Genomic DNA, 22961 nt, shown 5'->3' with positions numbered 1-22961 from the left:
GCAGCTGCAAGGAAATGTGAGACAACCCAAATGCCGCACATGTTGGCATTTGAGTTAAGTTCTTTGTTGCAACGAGAGACAGAAGCAGAGGCAGAGACAGAGGCAGAGGCAGAGGCAGAGCAACACAGACGCACTGGCAGCTCTAAGCATACATCTCTTGCCTGTGGCAGCCCAGCACAGCACGTACATTTCGTTTTTATGAAACATTATTAGAGTTTATTGCCACCGACAGCAGCTGCAATCCCTCATGTGGGGGCACGCTCTCTTATCAAATTTCACTTTTCAATGCGATATTCAACTGCTCAGCAGCTTCAACAAATTCAATTCACTTCTCTTTTTGCTTATGTCCATGTAGCACGTTGCGTATGAGCAATAAATAACTGAATAGCACATCAAGCATTTTAATGTAACCCAAATAGCTGGAGGTCAACTTGATATTTTCAGCTTTTACAGCCATGTGCAGAGGCAAACAGCAGATGTAGTTTCTATGTTAAATGAGCTTGGAGATCGAAAGATATATATATATAGGAGATAGATATTTTGGAATGGATTTTGAGTACGAACATGAGAGGAAACTATTTGAAGGAGCATGTGTAATATGAGGTAATTGTAGTTGCATCTATGATTTATAATGTTAAATACAGTTTAGATGAAGTTCTATGATTTCCAAATCGAATTTATACAGTCCATCAATATTTTGAAGAACAATAAGTTCTACTTAGAGCTTAAGATTAGCTACTTAGTTAACCTAGTTTAGTAATTCAACTGAAATTGTGTGGAAAAGATAAACCATGTATTATACTTCAATTGTCAAAGTTCTATCATTGATTTAAGATTTGTAGTCCAAGTCTTACATAGCCAATTCACTTATTTAGCTATAGTTTCCTAGCTGCACTTCCCTGGAGTGGAAAGTTTAAAGAAATCTAGAGCAGCTCATCAATATCTGTATGGTTTAGGTATGATCTTTTCCTTATAGCTCCCTAAGAATATATATCTATAATCTAAGCTAACTTTTTCATTTCAAGAATAGCTAGTTTTAAATTGAAGTTAAAGCTTATGTATATATATTGTATCAAATTAAATATAATTTATTTTCTATAACATATTTTTAATAAATAATAGCATTTTCTCTATTTAATATAAATTGCATTTAAAAAGCGGTGCTTGAAAAACCCTAAATACAAATTATTCAATGAACATTAGTCAATATATTAACCCTATCATTACAACACTTCTTACAACTTATATGATATTTTAATCATCATCAACAATGTAAGTTTCTACAATTCTTCCAAGAAATACTTAATAGACAAGCAGTCGATATGATCTGCCAGTCAATAAATATCAATTGATGCTTTTCTAAGCGACGTCAGCTGCACCCCTCAGAGTCAACTTTATCGCTTAATCCACTCAAAAGAAACCGCGCGCGCCACTCGATGAATTCCATAAAGTTTCACACAGCTGACGCAAATACGAATATGAGTATATATATGTACATATATATGTATGTATATCCACTCTTATATAGATTTATGCAGGCGAAAAGTCGTGTCTTCTTAATGGGCCGTAGGGCCATTAGTTAAATTAACGTGTGGGGCAACAATCTTATGGCAGCTGTGTGGCGATCTACCTCAAGGGACGTGGCCGGCGACTAGCCTATCATCAAAGTGGGTAGCTCTATGGCAACAACAAATCGCACAACGACAACAACAGCAATTGAAAAATGTCTATAATAAATGCCAAAATAATCAGCATAGCAAAATCTCAAATTCATTTTCCAAAATGCCAAAACAGGCAAAAAGCACAAAAAACCGCAACAACAATAAAATTGCATTCAAGCGAAAAGAAATGAGAGACAAGAAAGTGAACAACTTAGGAATACCCTGTATGTGTGAGTATATAAATATTTATGCATATATAAGATAAAGGGAAAGTTTTTATTACAAATTTATAAATATTTATAGAGGAAACAAATTAATTATAATTGAATAGTTATGAGAATAGATATTATTCTATATATCTTTCAATATTATTATTGGAACTATATAGATAACATAAAAGATAGGATAAGCATTTGCCCTTGGAGTGTTTATTTCTTTGGTATTTCTCAAGATTTCCTTATCAGAGTAGAATGGATTAAGGTATATTTTCATATTCCATTTGATACCTCATCATAGCCTCTCTAAGCACCATTCAGTTCATAGGGTATTAAGAGCTAGCAAAATTATTGCTTTTGGCTAAATCATCATAATGATCGTAATGATCATGAAAAGCTAATGCTTAAATTGACATTTGAGTTTGTCTCGATGGCAGTTGTATTATTCCAGCTGGCAATTTATTTCACTTTTATTATTATTTTGGGTATTTTTCTGTGTAGGGGTGTGTTGACTTAGGTTGAGGTCACCCTGCCTGCATGCCAGGAAATGTGGTCAGAGTTATAAAAATATTGCGTATACGCAGCGACTAACCAAGGAAACCCACAAAGGGGTTGTTCGCCAGTTGTTGGCGTCGTTGTTGCTGTTGTTGTTTTTGGCAACGAAAAATCCACAATGTGGAAATGAATGAAATGAAACTTCAGCAATCGAGTGAGCATTGCGTAATCGAAAACGAAGCCATGAAAGATGACAATGGCGACGACGTAGACAACGACTGCGATGACTATAAGACAATGTAGTTCATTGTATATACATATATACCCTGTAATGGGGTATATCAGCTGGCAGAGAACTGAGTCACAATTGAGGCGATAGACAAATGTCTATCAACAGTTGGTTGAGTGAATAGCCATGAATACCTACATCTATCTATATGCGTAGGCCAATCTCTGAGTTAAGTAAGAATAGAGCTATATAATTTGGTATGCGTGTTCTTAAGATAACATGACAAAAGTAAATTTACATATTATAAAGAATGCAATGAAGCATTTTCAAATTTTAGCTTCTTGTATAAACTAAAATATAGCATATGTAAATTATCCAGGGTATTTCGCTGTCTAAAAACGGTATTCCACATGCTTAACTTATGCAAAACAAAAATAGAATAAGAAAGCCAAGCTGAATGAATGAATAGCAAGACAGAAAACGAGCGAGATGGAGAGTGTGTAAAATAGAGACAGAGACAGAGACAATCAATAGAATTGAGCAAAATCAATGGACAGACAATTCAGGTGATACGAGTAGGAATTGTTGATTTAAATGCTGCCAGAAGAGGCATGTTGCACAGTTCAATTGATGCAATGACCCTGGCATACCTGTGTCGTACACCCTATGTACTATGTATCCACATCTACATACATACATTCATGGAAATCCCAACAAGTTCAAGCGAAATTATTGGAAAAGCAATTTGATGAGGCGACTTTTGTGGGGGGTTTATCGCGAGCTATTCAAAAGGCCATTTGATTGACGAAGGCTATTTCGGACGTTAAGGACACTCACATACCAAATGGCATTGGACTATTGTTTCTGCTTTTCGCTATCCCACTATCAACTTCTGTGCCTGGCTTTATCTAGCAGGAAGACGTTGCCAAAAACTTCGAATTTGGACGCGTGATTATTGTGTATGTTGGAGATAAACATCGCATGCTCTGCAAGAGTTTATATATGGATTAATTTCAGGGGTTGTTTGTGTAGAGGCGTGTTCATATGTTGATTTTTATGGGCTCTGCCAAACATGTTAATGATAGCACTTACAATTTGGGGGAACTGAACTAGTTTGCCAGTTTGGACATGAGAAGGAATTGTAGCAAGAATAATCGATTTTTGGTTTTGAAGAAAAACCGCTAAACGCTCAATAACAGCGATGGTTCCGAATGTTGTCTTGGGAACTTGTTCAATATGATGAAACGATTCAGTTCAAAAAGGGAAAGCCTCGTTATAAATATATATTGTGATTCTTTATTTGGGAAGATGCCTTGACACATTAAAATACTTAACAAATTTAAATTAATTTAATTTTGATTTTATTTTATTTTTATTTTTGAATTTAATGTTATCCTTTCATTTGTTTAATTTTTTTTTATTATTATTATTATAAGTTTTTTTTGTTCAATTTTTTCGATTCATTTTTGATTCATTTTGTTTATTTTAATATTTATCACTTAAAATGTTATGTCAAAAAAAAAGAAAACCCTTGAACTATTACTAGTCAAAACTAAATATAAGTCCGCATTAAATATCACTTAACAAAGCACTTAACATTCATTTTTCTGAGCCTTGAGCCAAGTTGATGTCAATTTAAAAAATACCAGAATAACTAGCTCGCAAATGAGGTGCGATTAAAATGCTTAGTTAGACCTTCAGCTAAATCACTTTCACTTTGACCTTAACAACTGTTATATAACACTACAAATTCTCCCTTAAAATAAAACTGCTAAAATAGAGCGCATGCGTAGCCTTGAATGGACTTCTTATATACAATTTGCATATGAATGTAGAGAGATTTGGGATTAAAGATAAGGAATGTTATGTCGAGGTTTCTGATATGTTGATAAATATGTATCAGAATTTAGTCAAACAATTGAAAATCAAAAGAAAAAAACTTGAATTTCGAACAATAAAAATGAATTTTCGTTACCTTTTAATAAATATATTTCCGTTATTAAAGGCAATTTCTAGATTGTTTTTGTTTTCCATGAATGAAATTTTTGTTGCTTGCTCCACACGACGAACGGGAATAGAAACGAGTAGGCGAAATAGGCGCGAAACAGTTAGAGAACTGCCAAAGTAACTGTAGTGTGATGGAGCGGTGGGGGGCGAGATAATATGGAGCAAGGGGGAAGCACAAGGGGCAGCTGGCTGCACGCACGTTTAATTACTGCAACACAGACGCACACACACACACACACACGTACACTGTGTGTGGAGGAGAGCGAGAGCGAGTGAGGGATAGAGAGAGAGAGAGAGAGCGCGAAGAGCGAACGCGTGAGAGTGGAAACGGACGCCTGGTCGAGTTTTAGGGCTGAGACGTTTGCTAATGAATTTTGATTGCGATTCGTACGTTTTATAATAATAACAAAAAAATTGCACAGCTCTAATTATATTTAATTTGATTTTCTATTTTTATTTGTATTTTATGTAACACAAATTACTTTGCACTTTGCTTTTTATTTTGTATTTTTTTTGATTTGATGTAAGCAACTGCGTTGCACACTTGCGAAGTCCGACGAAGACTGACGATGGCAGCGACGACAACTTCCGCATTTGCCACTAATACCAGTGAAAAAACGCGCACACACACACACACACACTCATACACACAGAGACGAGCTGCTACTGCTTGCTGCAGGGGCGCGAGATAAGACGCGGCAGCGTTAACTAGCGAATTTTATTTTTATTTTTTTTTTTTTGTGTTTCGCTATTTGAAATTTAAATATATTTATATTTATCTATAAATTATCTTTTCACTTATTCACACAGAATTGCTTTGCCTGTGTGTTGTTTGTTGGTTAGAAAGAAGCCAAAGTATAGATTGACAGCCGCAGCAGCACTCTGAGGGTAGCTTTTTTGTGTTTTACCCGTTTGGCGCGTTCATCGGTCATGCAGATGAGCGCAAGCAGCAGCAGCACAGACACACACACACAGACACATATACGAGTTCTCTCTCTCGCTCGCTGCAAGTTCATTTCTGCCACGTGAGCGAGAGCGTGAGAGCGGCAGAGCGAGCGCGCGCAAAAGTTTATGTTGCAATTGCCTTTGATTAGGCAAAAGCGACCAGGCAAAGTGCGTGCTCATGTGTGTGTGTGTGTGTGTGTGGGTGGTTGCCCGTTCCCAAGCAGTGCTGCCACACAAACTAATTAGCCCATGCCACTAGGCTCCGCGCTCTCTCGCGCACGTATACACACACATATAAATACAGAGAGCACGTTAAACGATTTACTACATATACACACACACACACACATACTATGCTCTACTGCTGCAAAAGGCGCCTGCGCATATGCTTAGCATAAATACAAATACAAACAAATGTGGCTGGGTCATCGCTGCTAAACAAGTGGTGAGCTATGGTAAGGTGAGGTGAAGTGCGTTGTGTGAGTGGTGAACTGGCAGCAATCACAACAATAGACAGACAGCTAGCGAAGCAGACAGAGCGTGAGAGAGGGTGTGCGTGTGTGTGTGTGTGTGTATGTGTGCTAGCTGCTGCTGCCTTGCAGAAATGAACGCTGCACGCTTTGAGAGCGATGTGAGAGAGCAGTGAATTCTTATTTTCTCTCTCTCTCTCTCTCTCTGCCTCTCTGGCGCTCATTGTCCTAATTTTGATTGGGTCGTTGTCGATGGTTCGCTGACTGTCTAACTAATTACGCCAATTTATAAATAATCAACGAGGCGCACAATTTTAAGGACCTTGTGCGAGGACCACAAAAACAAAAAGAAATGACAAAACAAATAATAAATGTAAATATTTAATCACAGTCACTCGGCTCGAGGCTCTGTCTAATCAATGTCGTAAGCCACGAGTTAAGTACTGTTGGGAAGGACACTGGACCCGAATCAACGGCATAGGCTAAGGACACTCGTCCACTTGTCTGCTCCTTCATCTTTTTACTTGAGTGAACTATGTTAATTGCATGCGTTTCCTTGCATCTGCTGTTGCTCTCCTTAAACCCCTATCAGTCCCTCTCTATCTCTCTCTCTCTCTCACTCTGTGTTTGGCAGAACTGGCACATGACCTACATAGGTCGCAAAACATAAACAAAAGAAAGTGTACAGAGTGTTTGGACAGTTGGGCAATTGGAAAAGCACTTTAATCAGTTGTAGCTGTATATCGCAAAAATATATGTATATAGGAGATTATTCGTGATATAGGCACGTTTGTTTCTCTATATATTGACGGTATTCAATTTCATGCAACGCATTCCTATGAAATTCTTATTAGAATTCTATTGTCAAGCTCCACGACAGTTATATAAAACTTCATATACTGAGGAAAACGTATATGGGCTTAGCAATTTTCAATCATTATATATTTATGTATATTTTCTATTTTTTGTATATATTCTATAAATGTCTACATTGATATATGTATCCCCACATTCCATTTTATATAATTGATACTTATTACTTACACTCATCTATCTATTTAATTATAGTAAAACACATGAGTCACAAACATACCTGCAATGAAACAAGAATATAAATAGATTTAATAAGCAGTCGAAGTTAAAGTTTTTTTTTTTTTAATTAAGCCAATCAATTTGTAATTGTACAAACAGAAAAGTCCCTCAATATACAAGCGACTTGATACGATCATATACACATATATTACTTTTATTATATTTATATTATGGGTCATACAATATTTTTAGCACAATTGCCAATTTCTGAAGTAGCTGGGGACATGTGTATTACATTTTGTGTGGCTAAAGAGAGCCCTGATAAGATTAGGCATAGATCGTTGGTGCTTGCGGTCTTTATTAATGACAATGCATATCGAATTGAAGAGCTATGAACGAAGGGAAAGAGCAAAAGAGAGAGAAAACCAACTCCAAAACAGGTTGACTGTAATTTTCCATATGGCCCTCATAGTGTATTACAATCGAATCAGTTCTGTAAAGGTCGAACAGATAAGCGTTTCGTCAATGGAAAAGTTTTAATCAACTTTAGAGAAATGTATGCAATGCAGTGTGTCTAAGGTATATATAATAAATCTATTTACACCTTTGGTTTTAAAACATTTACCTATTCAAAATTATGTAAGTACCTGACACACACAAATATTTTCAGTTTAGTTTTAGCATCTCAGACAAAAGTATATATGTCTTGGAAAACGATTTTAACAAATTTTTCCTAATTTATCACTTTTGGAACATCCCTTTTGGCTTTTCAGTATTTCAAATTTCCAGCTCCTTGAAAAATCTGCCACTTGGACCTGATACACATTACATCGAGCTGATGTCTTATTAAAAGATTGGGAAGAAAAAGCTATTTTATTCTAAGCTTTCAGTTTTGAAGCACCTCTCTATGCGATTCGGTGGCAGCTTTTACGATTGCATTGCACTGTAAGTCAAAGCTCAGCTTCTCACTGATAAGTGCGCTCTTCAAGCTTCGATTAGTTCTGTTAGAATTGTGCTTGTTCATGCGGAATGCAGCAACGAGCAAAATCATCATTTGCCCCGGGGTCAATGAAATAAAACGCAATTGCTGTACCCTCCACCAGCACCAGCGCCAGCTCCAATTGCAAAGGTAAGCGGATTTATAAGCGCTGTCGGCAGACACAGAGAGTGACACAAAGAGAGCGAGATTGACAGAGAGAGCAGTAACAGCACCGATCGGAGCGTAAGAAACAGCGTCGAGTGCTGAACGAGAGAGGCTGATTGACGATTGCCAACAAACATACACATACACACACACGCACACATAAGAAGGCAAACAAACCGGCGATGCGAAGCAAAGCAAAGCAAAGGCAGTGAAGGCAGCAGACATTCGAAGCGGTTAGCCGTTCAGTGTGACAGTGAACGTCGTACGGTCGTTGTGTTATGGCAGCAGACGCAACAGAAGCAAAAAACCAAAACAGAAACAACGGCAACAAGCAACCGTAATAGTTGTGCGAAAAAAAAGGCTAGCAAACAGCGTATAAACTGTGTGACAATAGCAACAACAGCAGCTACAGCAGCAATAGCAGCAGCATCAACAGCAAAGAGCAACTGCAACTACCACTACAAGTGCAAGCAGAGCAACAAGTTGTCCACCACCTGAGATCTATATTCAACACAAAAACAAAAACAAAATAGAATAAAGAGCAAAGAGGAGGCAGCAACTACAGCGCAAATATGTTTGAGGTGGCCTGCCTAATGTTCATTTGCCCTTGGCTCATCATCGTCTTGCTCATGTTCATCGCCATGACCGTTCTATAAACAACAACAGCAGCAGCAGCTACAGCAGCTGAAGAGAATGTGAGTGAATGAGTGCTGAGCGTGCTCAATAACAAAACAAAAAAAAAAAAAAAAAAATTAGGGCACACTTGCCAAAAGCAGCAGAAAATGAATGTTTCAACACTTTTGGCAGTGTGCCCGTTTGTTCGTCGGTTGCTTCACTCGGTTCATTGATGCTTGATTCCTTCTATACAAAGACAAACACGCAAATGTGAAACATGAAAATCATGAAAAACAGAAGAAGAAGAGGAGTAAAAAACCTCTTCGAAAGAGCGATTATATTGTGATTTTAATTATAAACGTTATTGTAATTAGATGTAAGCAATATTTGTACTTACATTTACATACACAATTACACATACATAGTCGACAATTTACTTTATATATTTGTGTCCTTAATAATTAAGCTATATTTTATGGAAAATAAATGTGTTGATCAAATATAAACAAAGAGTTTGACAATTCCAAAGAAAATATAATAAGATAATTTATTAATATCTTTTTTTCTCAACTCTAAAAGCAGCAAACGAAAGCAACGCCAAAACAGCGCCAGTGTTGTAAGAGACAATGCTAACAGTGTTGAGTAGTGCAAAGCGTGGTAAAAAGATTCAAAATTGATCAGGCTGGGCAGGCAGCAAAACAATTGCATTTTATTTCTTGAGCTTATTATTTTTCTTTTAATTAAGGAAATTAATATATATATTTTTTTAAATATCACGTTAAAACAAAAATTGTTTTCTTCAAATTCCAATAACAATAAACAATTTTTGTATGATCCTCAAATGACTTTTACTTTATTCGCTCGCTCTTTAGACTACATACATATAACACGTTTTACAGCTTGATTATTATTAAAATGTTTTCTGGCTTCAATCTTGTTTAAATTAGCAATTCAAGCTTGGAGCCAAGCCTTAAAAATATAATAAATTATTGCTTAACATTAATATTCAATAGACGCGAAACCATACTAATATAATACAGTATTCCCTCCAATAAAAAGCTCTATTGCCAGATAAGAATACCCTAATGGCTGACGAATAAGTTTCCCCAGCACAAAGTCCACACTTTGAGTAACATTTACCAATGCATAAAAAAAGGTTCTTGAATGTAGCACATAGAGCGACATAAGGTCTGAAAGCTTATCTGTAATTGGACTATCTATACATTTGATAAGCATAATTATCAATGGTAAGTTTCGAAATTGGAGATAAAAGTGGAAGTCACAGAAATATACTTGGAGCTACCTTTAGACAAGCTTCACTGTGACAACAAATTGCAGGCGTTTGCGTTTCTAGTAAAACATTTTTAATTTCCAGAAATTAAAAAAAAAAATGACCGACAAAACAGAATTGCTGTGAAAAGAAACATCTTAGGCATAAATCTAAAGAACGCCCACGCTTATATTTATTTAGGATACGATATAAGGAAGGGGGAGGCACGGGCAGCTAGGGTGGCTGAGTGTGTTGAGGCCTACGCAATTTCCAAAAACAAAATAAATCATCTTTAAAAAAACACAAAGATTGAAAAATGATTTCAAAGTATATATATGTATATATACTTTATGGTTCAGAATGGAAAAAGAATTATATTTGTAGAGTCAACGACTAAATAACCTAAATATACATATATATTATTGTATATATAAGACTAATTAAGCCCAACGATACTTTCACTAATAATCCATTAATGGATGTATACATGCCTAAAATATCTATATATATACTTAAATAAAATATGAAGTATCCCCATATCATATACCATATGCCATATATTCCATTCCTAAACCGTATATTCATACTCCATAAAATGAATTAGTTCAGTTCCTTGATAATTTGATTCACTAGCTCAAAACTAGACATATAAACAAATTTTTAAGGTTTAGCATATATTGGATACATATATATGATATACCCTCGCCAAATAATGTGATTTCTTTTTGGGCGTTGCCACCTGTTGACAATCACAATTGTCATTTGACTGTGGCTCGCAGGCATTGATAATCAACCTCAGATCACAATATTTGCAGCTTTTGCTTACGAAAGTGAAAGTTGAATATGATTACAGATATGCATATACACACACGCACACACATGAATATATATAGGTAGAAACTGGGAATATTTTGCATGCAGCATGGTAATTTTTGCTGTAGTTTATTTTGTTTTTGTTTTTTTTTTTTGCCCCTGGGTCTGCGTAGCGACGTGTCAATGACAAAGTTAATCCAAATTGAAATTAATTGTGTAAAACTACCAAAAAAAAAAAGAAATAACAACGTAAAAATCAACAGCCAAACCGGTATTGTTTTTATGCATGTAAAGCGTTGCCAGACCATAAAAAAAACCCAACAAATTAATTAAAGTCGTTATAAAAAAAATAAGAAGAAATAATAAAAATCAAAATAAATCTGCCTGAGTTTTATTTTTTTGTATGCGCTTTGTAAATCTTGAAATTGTATTCATTTATCATTATGCAAAATAAACAAAGTGAATTTTAACTTTATTTTTGGGGCGTGGCCAGGGGGGTTTTTTATTTGCATTTGTTGGCTTTGCTTAATTCACTTTGTTTTTGGGCATGCTAATCATGCTAATTCGCTGGCAGCGCAAGCAGCGCGAAGGACAGTTGAAGAGGTTACTAAAAATATAAATAAAAGCTGACATCGTCTCTTCTGTTGGCATATTTTTTACATACAGATGTATGGTGAGTGGCTGAAAGGCCATATAAGGATTATTAAATCTTAATTAAATTATTCAATTATCTAAGACAACATATATTTGTGCACATTGTCTTTAATCAAATATTTATTTATATTTACTTGATTCACATGCTGTAAAAAATAATTGAGTTAAGACCATTCTTATAAAATGTTTTTTTTATAAGTTCAAAAAATTTTAATTTAACTTGAAATATTTATAAACAGTTTTAAAAAAATATATTTTGTTAATATGTACTCAATTGAATATTAAAAAATTAATTAACTGTATTTTTTTAATAACTAAATATATGTATAATATATAAATATATGCTTATATTTAGTGTTCTCTTAGTGCCCCATTAATTTCAAGCTATCTTCATTGTTTCAATTCAATATTCAATGTTTATTGTTCCTCAAATATTCTACACAGATTTTGTTTTTATTTATTAAGCACAGCATGATTAAATAATTGAACATGCCCCGATTAGTTAAATCAAGAAGTCATATTTTTGTTTACATATACAGGTTCCTGTTCTTCTTCTTCTTCCTCTGCAGTGCTCCAAAACTTATGCGAGCTCAATTCAATACAATTTGAAAACTAAATGCAATTATAAAGCTTACACAAATTTGTATGCATTAAAAGGCTACAAAAAAAAAAAAAAAAAAAAAAAAAAAAGCCTACGAGCCAAACTCTAAAATGCATTTTCATTAAAATTCAGTCACGCAACTCCAGTAACAACAATAACCACGACAATAGCAACAAATAGATGCCTGTAAATGCATTCCGAGAAATTGTTGACCCCAAGGCGAGTCGCAAAATCGCGTGCCTCAACTATTTAGTGAGGTATTATACGAGAACGGGGAGTAGTTTCGGTTGCACTAGGTAGGCTCTGGCAGTGCAATCACCTTCGGGTTTTTTAGTAGGTTAGCAGGACCTTTCATTGTTGTTGTTGTTGCTCTGCTCTGTTATAAATTTGGAATGTTTACATTTTTCATGAGGTTTGTTCATTTTGCTTTCTTTTCTTTCTCTCTTTCTTTCTTTCTTTTTGCAATTGTCGTAATGGGCACTACGAACTTATAGTTCCGGTCGAATAACAACAACTCGCATATGCAAATGTACATTTCGCTGCAAGATGCAGAGGGAGTAGGGGAGAGACATAGACAGAGGGCTAGACCGAGAGAGGGGGAGGAGAGACTGGACGAAAGAAACCCAGTTCATTGCTCCATTTGCACCGAAAAAAAAACAAACTCTGGCAATATTTTCAATAATGAACCGTCATAACAAAACTGAGCTGGAAATCTAAATGCAGAGTATAGACTTAAAAATACCCTAGCTTATGTGTATTTAATGTGAGGGTGTATTTTAATGGTCGACAACTCTCTTGTTCTTGCAGAAAGTTATAAAAAGAAGTCGAATTCATTTATAGTAAATAATTCATGCTTATAAAGAAGTATGTTCAGAGAACCCCCAAATAACTTATTTATTAACTTATTCCCCAACATATTTTTAAATTTAGTAGAGAAGAGATGTTCATATAATTGGAAAAATTGCTTAAATATATAAAATAGTATATAAAATATCGAACAAATTTGTTCTATATCATTCAAATATTTCATTATCAAATATTTGTTTATATCAAATATTTTATAAAATATTTATTTATATTAACTATTTGATAATAAAGACTAAAAGATATCATTTAGGTAGAGAAAGAGTACAATCTATAAATGTTGCCTATAAAAAGTATCTTATCTATAAATATGTCATCATAGAATAAACTTCAAGCCTTTTGGTATAAATAGAATTCTTGGCATACTTTAAGGCTGTACGATGGATGCTATGACATACATGTATATATTAAAAATTTAATTCATATATCATATAGATCTGTCATAAATATCTCATCTGCAGACTCGTTAGCCTTTCAGCCACATGCCACATCAAGTTGCAGCCACTTTGTTTCTTTGCATTCATGTTGGAAATCATTTCATTTGAGTTTATGCACAAATAACCGCAGGCAGGCTGTCTACAGGCCGCACTCGCTACAGTGGCTGCTGCTGCTGCTGTTTGGCAATTCGCACATAATTAAATTCAAACAGACACGAAGCAGCCGAGGCAAAACAATCATAAAATCAAATTGCAACTAATAAAGTTTTTGCTGTTGCGGCATTTGCCTTTGAAGTTGCAAGTTGCAACCATTTGCCAGACGCTGCTTGTTGCACAGTTGCACTGGCAACGGAACTCAAGTCAATTGCAACTTGGCTATGTAATTAGGCCAAAATGGGCGTTCCTTGCTTTTACTCTTTCCAAATGCAGTGTGCCTTTCAGGCCATGTTGGCTACGTAATGAGAGAAGAATCTATAACTGTTCGAAAATTGTGAAACATTTTATATTATATTTTTGTTGTATTTTTCAACACTGAAATATGATTGCTGGAATATTTTTATAAAACAGTCGAGTCATATATAAGATAAAGTAAGGGATCAATTTCAATTCAAACTATCGAGAATTATCGAGAACGATTTGTTTTCAAGGAGATAACATTTTTTTCGATTTATCGCGATTTCCGATTTAGCGGGGTACAAATTATCGATACAAACTATCGACTGTATATGATTTTCCCCGCTTTCCATCTCAAATGAAGTTTATCATATGACTATCTCAGCTAGTGCATTCAATATTCGACTTTCGTATATCCACCATAATTGATATAAATTACGCTGAATTTTGCATTATATTTTTTTTTTTTCGCTTTTTTCTGCCTTTTTTCTTTGCTGTTGATTTCGCAAGCAGAAATTGCATAGCTCAAGCTGCCCCGATCTACCGACTCCCTGTGTTTCATAAGAATTATGCAAAACGACAAGGAAAAGCGTAGAAATTTGTGCAAAATCGTTTTGATATCCAGTAAATAACTGGCGAATTGTTAGGGTTTTATTCAGCGAGCATTTTTAGGCCTTAGATGGAGTTTACTACAATTATAAGGAGGATGATGAAATAGAGGAATTAAGTATTTGTGGTCTTATATTGTTAGTTTTTGAAGCTGAAGAGATTGAAGTTGACATTGTCTCATTTTCCCAAAATAGATAAATATCGAAAAGGGTTTCTGGCTATAAGTAGAATCTCTGAGTGATAGGGTTTACTAATTATATTTGTATTAAATAATTTCTAAAGCTTGAAAATGATTTTGATATGAATATATATAAAGGCAGTCAAAACAGGGTATTCTCCAGTCAATCACTCCCAACTAAACTCGTCTAATTTGTTTTCTTTTTTACGTTTTTAGCCGCGTCGCCAAACTGTCTGCGTCTCCATGCGATATATTAGCCACGTCAACAGCTATAGCTGGACAGACAGAGAGGGGGCCCCCCTAGGGCAGCCCTAGAGGTCTCAATGGGCCCTATAGACTCTCCAAGTGCCGCTCAGGTCATAAATGAACCACCTGAAACCCGATGCCATAATGAACTTAAGCGCTCTGCAAATGTTTTATGTTTTCTATTTTCTATATATCGCTTTTCATTTTATTTTTGGACTTTTTGCTTGATTTTGGCTTTGTTTGTAGCGGCTAATGAAGCGCACACCATGTGCCAAGAGCTTTGGTTTATTTTTACCGCCCAGCCGACATAAAAGAAACCAAACAGCCCCCATCCCCTGCTGTTTTAGAGGGTGTGTAAAGAGAAAGAGAGAGAGCTGGTAGTCATGGGGTCTTTTTCTGTTTGGGCCAGGCGGCTCATTAGCTTGGCCAAATAAACGAATGTGTTATTGCACTATGTATATATGTATGTATACTCATATATATAACTCTTTCTTTACATAAGTTACTGTATATAAACATTCGCCACGTGGCTAACAAAATGTAATTAAATTCTGTACTCAGTGCGAACAAAGGGTCAACAAAAGCGTTGGCCTCCAGAATGGAAGCTCATGAGTCTGGACAAAGTTATATAAAGCAGGAACTTTAATTAGCTCTTTGTGGTTATATAAGACGTTAGCAAATATAACTAAGTATATATGTAGAAAAATTCCCCATTTCAGCGTTACAGAGACAATAGAGCTGTTATAAACTGATCTTTCTTTGTGTCTGAAAATGAATTATTAATTATTTATATACATATTTACTTACTATGTAAGCGATCTACCTCAATGTATATAAAGGCATTTAAGTTCTAAGCTAAATTCACTGAGGCTATTAAAAAAAATAATTAATATATGCCAACTATTAGCTTAACAATTAAATATGACCTTTAGACGTATTTAATTATTTTTTTTTTTTTTTATCTGACATTTAATAATTAAAACCGCCATGAGCAAGCGGCAAAGTTCAGTTTCGATTAATAAAAGTGTATAGAAATATATGAGAAATAAAAGTAAGAAGAGTACATAATATTTCTTACTTATTCTTATACTCATATATATATAAGAATTCCTATTTATTTATTTATTTTTTTTTTTATTTATTCATTAATTTATTTTTTTAAATATGATTAATAAAAAATACAAGCATTAATCAAATTAATTGGCCTTTGGACCTTAGTTTCATTAAAATGCAAATGAGCGCAGCCATATGCAACAAACTCAAACGAGGAATGTTTGAACCTTTTAGATTAGAAAAAATGAATCAAAACATTAAAATAAATCACACAGCAACTAAATTTATATTAAAATAACTCGGACATACAAGACAGGAAGGCTTACAACACTACATACAAATATAAAAATAAAAAAAACATTTCGATGAATATAGTATATAAGTTATTTACAAAGCAATTCCTGGAGCAAAAGATCAAAGATATCTACAAGTTTTCTAGACCCACTCGCAGCGAATGCATTGTCGCTGCTAAATAATGGAATTGCAATGCAATAATAATGATAATAATAAAATTGCTTTGCTCGAAGCCGAGTCGCACGTGTTGCTAGTTAGTGAAAACTCAGTAGATGAAAATCGCCTCGCGGGCCACGAACTATATACACTCGGTGGGCATCCAAGGGCAGGGCAGAGCAGAGTTTGCTACATTTATTGGCAGTTTAACTGGCAGCCATTTAAATGCAATTTACAACGCCAGCCGATGTACACAAGCATTGTATCTATATCTACAGCTGTGTATCTGTATCTGTATCTGTATCTGTATCAGTAAGCGTGTATCTGTTCACGCTGTGGAAATTAACGATTCCCTCTTATTCTGCTGTCTCGCTGTCCCTTTGTAAACAACGATTCGTGCCAGACATTGTGGCGTCGTAGTTGACTTAAGTTGTTTTCCTTACATTGTCGCTGTCGTTGTACCCTGTAACTATTGAAAATCGATAGATCAAGGGTATGTAGCTGCTGCAGATGGAAGCACAACAGGTTTAACTGCTTGCAAACTTGTGAAAGACAGAAAAGGGATTTCTCTTTAGCAGTAAGAAGTAGGTTTTTAAATAAATCGATAATTATCGATTTGTAAAATCTCTTTTTTTTTTAGTCTTTGGTAATATCAAAAAAATACGAATAAATTAGTAATTTTCTGGATACTTTCTATTTTCCTATACTTAGTCTTATATAAATATATATAAAATTTTGCCAGCAATCGATAACTACTGTATTCGTTTGTTGTCTGCAAGACTTGAGTTAAAGAAAATAACATATTCTGTGATATTTAATCATCTAGTAAATATTTGCATCAAGTTGCAAAGATTTTTTAATGCTTTTTAAGATCGATAATTATCGATACATAATGCACACCTTACTATTTTTATTCTCTCTCTTTTACTCTCGACTCAGTGAGTTATTATAGAAAAAATCAAGCTGTTTTCCATCTGGGATAAATGTCTCCTTATTAGTTTTCCTCTTTCTATCTCTCTCTCTCTCTCGCTCATTCACTTCCACAATTGCAGCTTGTTTAAGTTTTAACAATTCTCTCCAATTTTATATATTTCTCTATTTATTTATCATATTGAATTGTTTATTTACATCTCACAATTTCCTGATAATATAGGATATCTATTAGTCACACTTCCCTCATCATCTTACACCCTCTCTATCTATCTCTCTCTCTCTCTCTCACTGTTTGTCTTAATACCCAATGTAATCACATCGATTTGCTAGCTTCACATCTTGTTCTTTTGTCTTGGCTTCACCCATTTCCTGGTCGTGGTTCCTTGTTTATGCTATATTATAGTTCATTAACTGTCTGACTATATGACAATTGCAAAATCGCAAAATGTGGGTGTGCTTTTAATGCTATGCAATACAAGCAGGGGATAGTCATCTAACGCTGCCAACTCTTAATTATACAAATTACAGCGATTCGACGTGTATTTCTTTGTTTATAAAAAGTGGTTTTACAAGTTTCGTCATGTTTGAGAAATCTGAGCGTTGTTGACTTTGATTGATACTCAGACGATTATAATGTTGATATATGCTTTGATTACTATTATTATAGAGTTTGTGGACTTATGATAAGTCACATTGCAAAAGCTCAAATTTATGTCCGAAAAAAATAGAAAAAAAAAACGGAGATTTTATATTTTTTTAGGTCAATCTTATAAAATTGATTGTTTGAAAAAAATTCTAGGTTTTTGTTGAATACCTTTGAGTCTATATTGAATTTAATTTCATATAATTCCTATTGCAAAAAGATTATTAATTATTTTAGGTTTGATAATTACAATTGAATTATTGAAAAAATAATTAAAAATTAAATTAATCATATAATCTTCAAGGGACATTATCTAATATTTTTCAAAACAATTTAGCAAACATATTCCATGCTGCCTTAGATATTGTCAAAGAACTTTTTCTAGTTCTGTCCACATTCTAGCAACTCGAATGGTTTAATTTAACTAATTTAGCTTTTCACTTACCCACAGCCCAGGCTTATCATAAGTCAAATACATTTTAAAGAGTTCACATACCTGTAATGAGAGAGAATATTTAAAAAATTACTAAAATATTTTTCAAGTATGTCAAAAAGCTTTAAGGAAAAGAGTGCAAAAACAAACAATTCAAATAGTTCAGTCGAGAGTCGAGTAATATATGTGTATATGTATATATGTTTGTATTTGTATTAATGTATTTTGTATTGCATGCAAAGTGCTCAAAAGTAAATGTTAGAACAATGACGAATATCGATAGGCAATAATTTGTCACGAATTCATGACAGCAGACGCCAAACAAAAGAGCTGATGACTCGACTCCAAGCGAACTGGATAAAAGTGGTTCGCGCCAAGTGGGCGACAGATAGAGAGCGAGAGAGAGAGACGAAGAGAACGAAAAAAAAAGCAAAAGCAAACACAAACCACAAATGAAATAATACTAAAAAAAAATATAAAACTTGAGCAAATTCTTCAAGCTGTTTTGGCGGCCTACAAGAGTCTCAGCCTCTTAGCCTCTCAGCTGGCAAACAATGGGAAAGCGAGCCAAAAATAACCTCAAGATATGAAACGAGTGCAGAGCTCAGACTCCGGTCGCCAGTCACCGCAGACTCAGCCGCAGATAAATCGCTTGGCCAAGGTAAACAAATTCTTATGTTTCTTTTTTATGTTTTTGCTTTTTGTTTAGTGTTTCAGGTATTTACCCTTGCAGTGGGCTTTAATGATTTGTTACAACGTTTGCCAGTTGACTGCCAAATGACAAGTGATGAGGTTTTCGATTGATCTGTATATTAATTGAATATTGAGAGAGATAGAGAGAGAGAGAGAGAGAGAGAGAGAGAGAGAGAGAGAGAGAGAGAGAGAGAGAGAGAGAGAGAGAGAGAGAGAGAGATAGAGAGACAGAGGGAGAGATAGAGAAAGATAGATAGAGAAAGATAGATAAAGAAAGACAGAGAGACAAAGAGTATAGAGCGAGAGATAGAGACTTCTTCAGAGAAGTGAGAGAGAGGCGACAGAAAACAGAAAGAAAGAAAAGATTTGTAATTGGCAGAGTATGTGAGAGACAGGAAACAAGTGAAAGAGCGTGAAGAAGGGAGGAAGAAAGAGAGAGAGAGAGAGAGAGAGAGAGAGAGAGAGAGAGAGAGAAAGAGAGTTCTCTAGAGCTAGTGATAAATCTCAGCTTGCTTGCCTAGCAAAGAACGAAAGACAAACCCAAAGAGCTTCAGTGAGAAAGACGTCGATGTTCTATTCTGCGGCTCACAATTTGCATATGAAGAGTAACTTAAATAAGTAGGAAATTTAATTGATTAGCCCAAAGTTTAGCCAAAAATGCAATACTGCTGTCTGTTAAATCTCATCACATCTTGCATATCGAAATTGCTTACAGAAAATCTCAATTTAAGTACGAATTTTAATGCCGCATTTCAATTGTAAATATTTTTCTAAATCATTTTCAAGTGTAGTTTCCACTTAGAGTATTGCCCACTTCGCTATGTTAACAACATTTATGCTTTGCTCTTGTTTTTGCCTTTCTTTTCATTTTTTTTTTATTTTGGTAATTTTTTTTGTCAGTGAAGAAGTTTACGACGTTTTGTTCGACAGTCAAACAAGTTCGAGAAGTTCGTGGAGAGAGATGCAGAAAGAGAGACAGAGAGGGGGGTAGAGTAAAGGTAGTAGTAGAGAGAAAGAGGCGTCTCCCCTCTCATTACGAGCAAACCAAGTCTCGAAGCAGATGCTCGTAATTGTTATTTGTTTAACTTGAGAGAGTAGTTCTTTTTTTTTTGTGGTTTTCTTTTCTTGTGTTGCTGTTGTTGTTGTTGTTGCTGCGTCGCTCTCATTGAATATTATTTTTGGCATGTTTTTAAGGTTTGCGGCTGTTATTTTATTTATTTTTTTTTTTTTTGTGCTGTGCTTTGGTGGGCTCCAAAAATAAACGCTGACATCATCGAAGCAGCCAAAATGTCGACAATGAAACGCAGCTCACTTATGGCCAGCCACTCCACTACCCCCTGGCGGAGGTTGAGGGGTTGGGGAGGCCAGGCGACACGAAACAAACAAACATGTTTCGCCTTCGCCTCTGCCTGCACTTCGCAATCTTTTTCTCGCCCAACGTTGCCCCCTCTAAAAATTCCAGAACTCTCTGTTTCTCCCAAGTTTTCTGTTTGTTTCCCCCTCAAAATGCATTCGAACATTTTTTGTGCTTTTTAACCTTGAACTTCGCCAGCGACTCGCAACTGCATTTTGGCTGCTTGTTGCTGCTGCTGCAGAGGAGGACTTCCAAAAAAAAAAAAGCAACAAATTATATGCAGATACAAATTTTTTGTTTTTTTTTTTTTTTTGGGAAGTCTGAGGCTTTTTTTTATCATCTGCTGGTTGCAGTTGCCTGTGCAGCAATAAAATTTATGCTTTGATTTTGTGCGGGCAGACTGTACTTTGAATAAGCGTTTTGAGTTGAGTTTTGATAAGGGTTATAATTACCAAAAATTAATTAATTAAGCGCATTTAAATGCGCTTTGTTAAAGAAGGATTTAGAGTCAAGTGTAGGGGATAGCCTTTGTGGGATTTATGGAACTGAACTAAAATACATATATACATACATATCTTTTACTTCTAAATCAAATCCGTTACATATCTAAATCTTACTACGATATCAACCATTAAACAAAACACAAATCATTTACACCATTTGCACATTTCCACACAGAAATTTTCCCACTTTTCCACAAGATAAAACTCAATTGCGACATATTTTTGTTTAATTTGTTGCGCATTCCAGAAACGCAAAGAATCGCCTCCACCTCCTCTTGCTCCGCCTGCTCCTGCAGATAAACCAACCGAAACCAAATAGCTAATAAAAATTAGCACAATCCAAGGGAGTTCTGGGGAGAGCGGGGAGGGGGCAAGCTTTATGAGCTTCTTCCCCAATTGAGCTTATCAAGGGAAAACTGTTGTTCCTTCATGCCGAACGGGGATATTGTCTTTGGGGGAGGGGCGGGCCAGCAAGAGCCCTTGAATAGCGCCTGGGGGACTCATTCGGCCCCAACTAATGCGCAATTCCATGGTCAAAAATGAAGGAAAGAAAACACAGGGAAAAAAAAACTGCGTAATATTTATTATACCTACATGCATGAGCATATACACATATAAAAATTGCTTTTTTATTACGACTCATCATCAAATGCCATCATCAGCGCCAAGGCGTTATACAATACCTCAGCTGGGGTAGCTTTCGAGTGAAAGTGAACGACTGGGAGATACCCTAGAGCGCATATACTAAAGCATACATCGTTTTTTTGTTAGCTATAAGCTGTAAGGCCTAAAATATGTCATATAGACACTAATTTCAAAATCGATAATTATCGAAAATTGTGCATATTGGAAATACTTAAGTATTTGTTGTATACATTTTTTTTGCATAGTTGTCTGATTGCATTTGTATTTTTTAAATACTTAAGTTTGTAAGTTAGACGTTAAAAGTGAGTGCTCTGACTAAATATCGATAATTATCGAACATTTGAAAATGAACAGAAGCTATTGAAAAGCGTATGTAAATTTATATATAACAAGCTAATCCACATTTCACATTTATAAAATTGAGCAGTAATATGAACTCCAATTTCGATACACACCGATAACTCAATGACTAGCTTTTTATGCTTAACTAATCTATATCTCTCTCTTGCATGTTACATACCTTGGCAAGATTGCTGCACTGCCAGTATTTGGTGTTAACCTTCGCGCTGGGTATTAAGAGCAGCCAAAAAGAAATGAGAAACGCAAAAATAAAACCCAAAGAAAAGTCCAAGTTTAGAAATGACATCATTCCTTGGCCGGCAGCAGGTCGTGGCGTTTAAACGCACTACAAACACACGCACACACACACATACAGACGCACTCGTAACTCTTTTGGTTGTTGCAAGAAATTGAAAGGCAGAGCCCAAAAGAACTCGCAGCTGAGGGAGGGCCCCAACGCAGGTCTTAAGCTAAAATTTATAATGGACCTGACATGAGTTTTAAATGCCCAAAGGTTGATTGAATAGTGTTTCGGGGCAAATTTTGTTGAAAGCCAGTCAGTCAGGAGAGCCGGCCGGCCCTCTCCTGTTTCGTAATTAAAAACAGGGAAAAAACATATAAAAGGGCCTCTTCGTTTCGTGCAAATAAATTGCGTCTTGAGGCCCTGGACGAGAATTGCGAACTTGAATCATGACAAATGACGCATCATCTGTTTTTCTGCGCTTAAGACCGGAAATTTGCAGCGAAGACAGCTATAGAAAAAATATGATAAATATTAAGTAAAATCCATTTCCTAAGGCCACATCAAAAAACTGTAGCTGAAGCTCAGCGGAAGGAAGCTGCAACTTTGTTTGTAATGCTTGCAAGTGGACAAAGTTGTTGAGAGATATGACAAAGCATTTTTGCAGAGTAGCTGAACAGGGGTTCAGCTGGATAATGGGAAGTTAATAACTGGGGAGGATATTTGGGTATAATTATATATGTATGGGAATTTCATATATTTGGTGGAAAAAGTGTTATTAAAAATGTATTTTAAA

At 35.3% G+C, this 22961-nt stretch overlaps 1 protein-coding gene and 1 long non-coding RNA gene across 11 annotated transcripts in view; one reads left to right on the top strand and one right to left on the bottom strand.

Moving 5' to 3' along the window:
- Positions 1-22961, bottom strand: part of bun (TSC22 domain family member bunched) — a 129913-nt gene that overhangs the window by 66254 nt on the left and 40698 nt on the right. The window contains exon 4 of one of the 10 annotated variants that reach the window (XM_089258521.1): positions 5051-7115. The exons of 8 other annotated variants lie outside the window; for them this stretch is intronic. In XM_089258521.1, coding sequence (XP_089114647.1) covers positions 7085-7115 — 31 coding nt within the window. In that variant the 3' untranslated portion in view covers positions 5051-7084. Of the gene's footprint in view, positions 1-5050; positions 7116-18410; positions 18454-22961 lie in introns of those variants that run through there. One more of the 10 variants, XM_089258522.1, reaches the window with a different exon arrangement.
- On the top strand, positions 7716-9249 carry LOC115562116 (uncharacterized). The gene is made up of 2 exons (XR_003980063.2): positions 7716-7999; positions 8054-9249. It is a non-coding gene; the product is annotated as an uncharacterized LOC115562116 (long non-coding RNA).

The sequence above is a fragment of the Drosophila navojoa genome, chromosome 3 (genome assembly GCF_054131105.1).
Source record: "Drosophila navojoa isolate 15081-1374.11 chromosome 3, UAZ_NAV_1.0, whole genome shotgun sequence".
Classification (NCBI taxonomy): Eukaryota; Metazoa; Arthropoda; class Insecta; order Diptera; family Drosophilidae; genus Drosophila; species Drosophila navojoa.
This window is presented reverse-complemented; position numbering and strand designations above follow the sequence as displayed.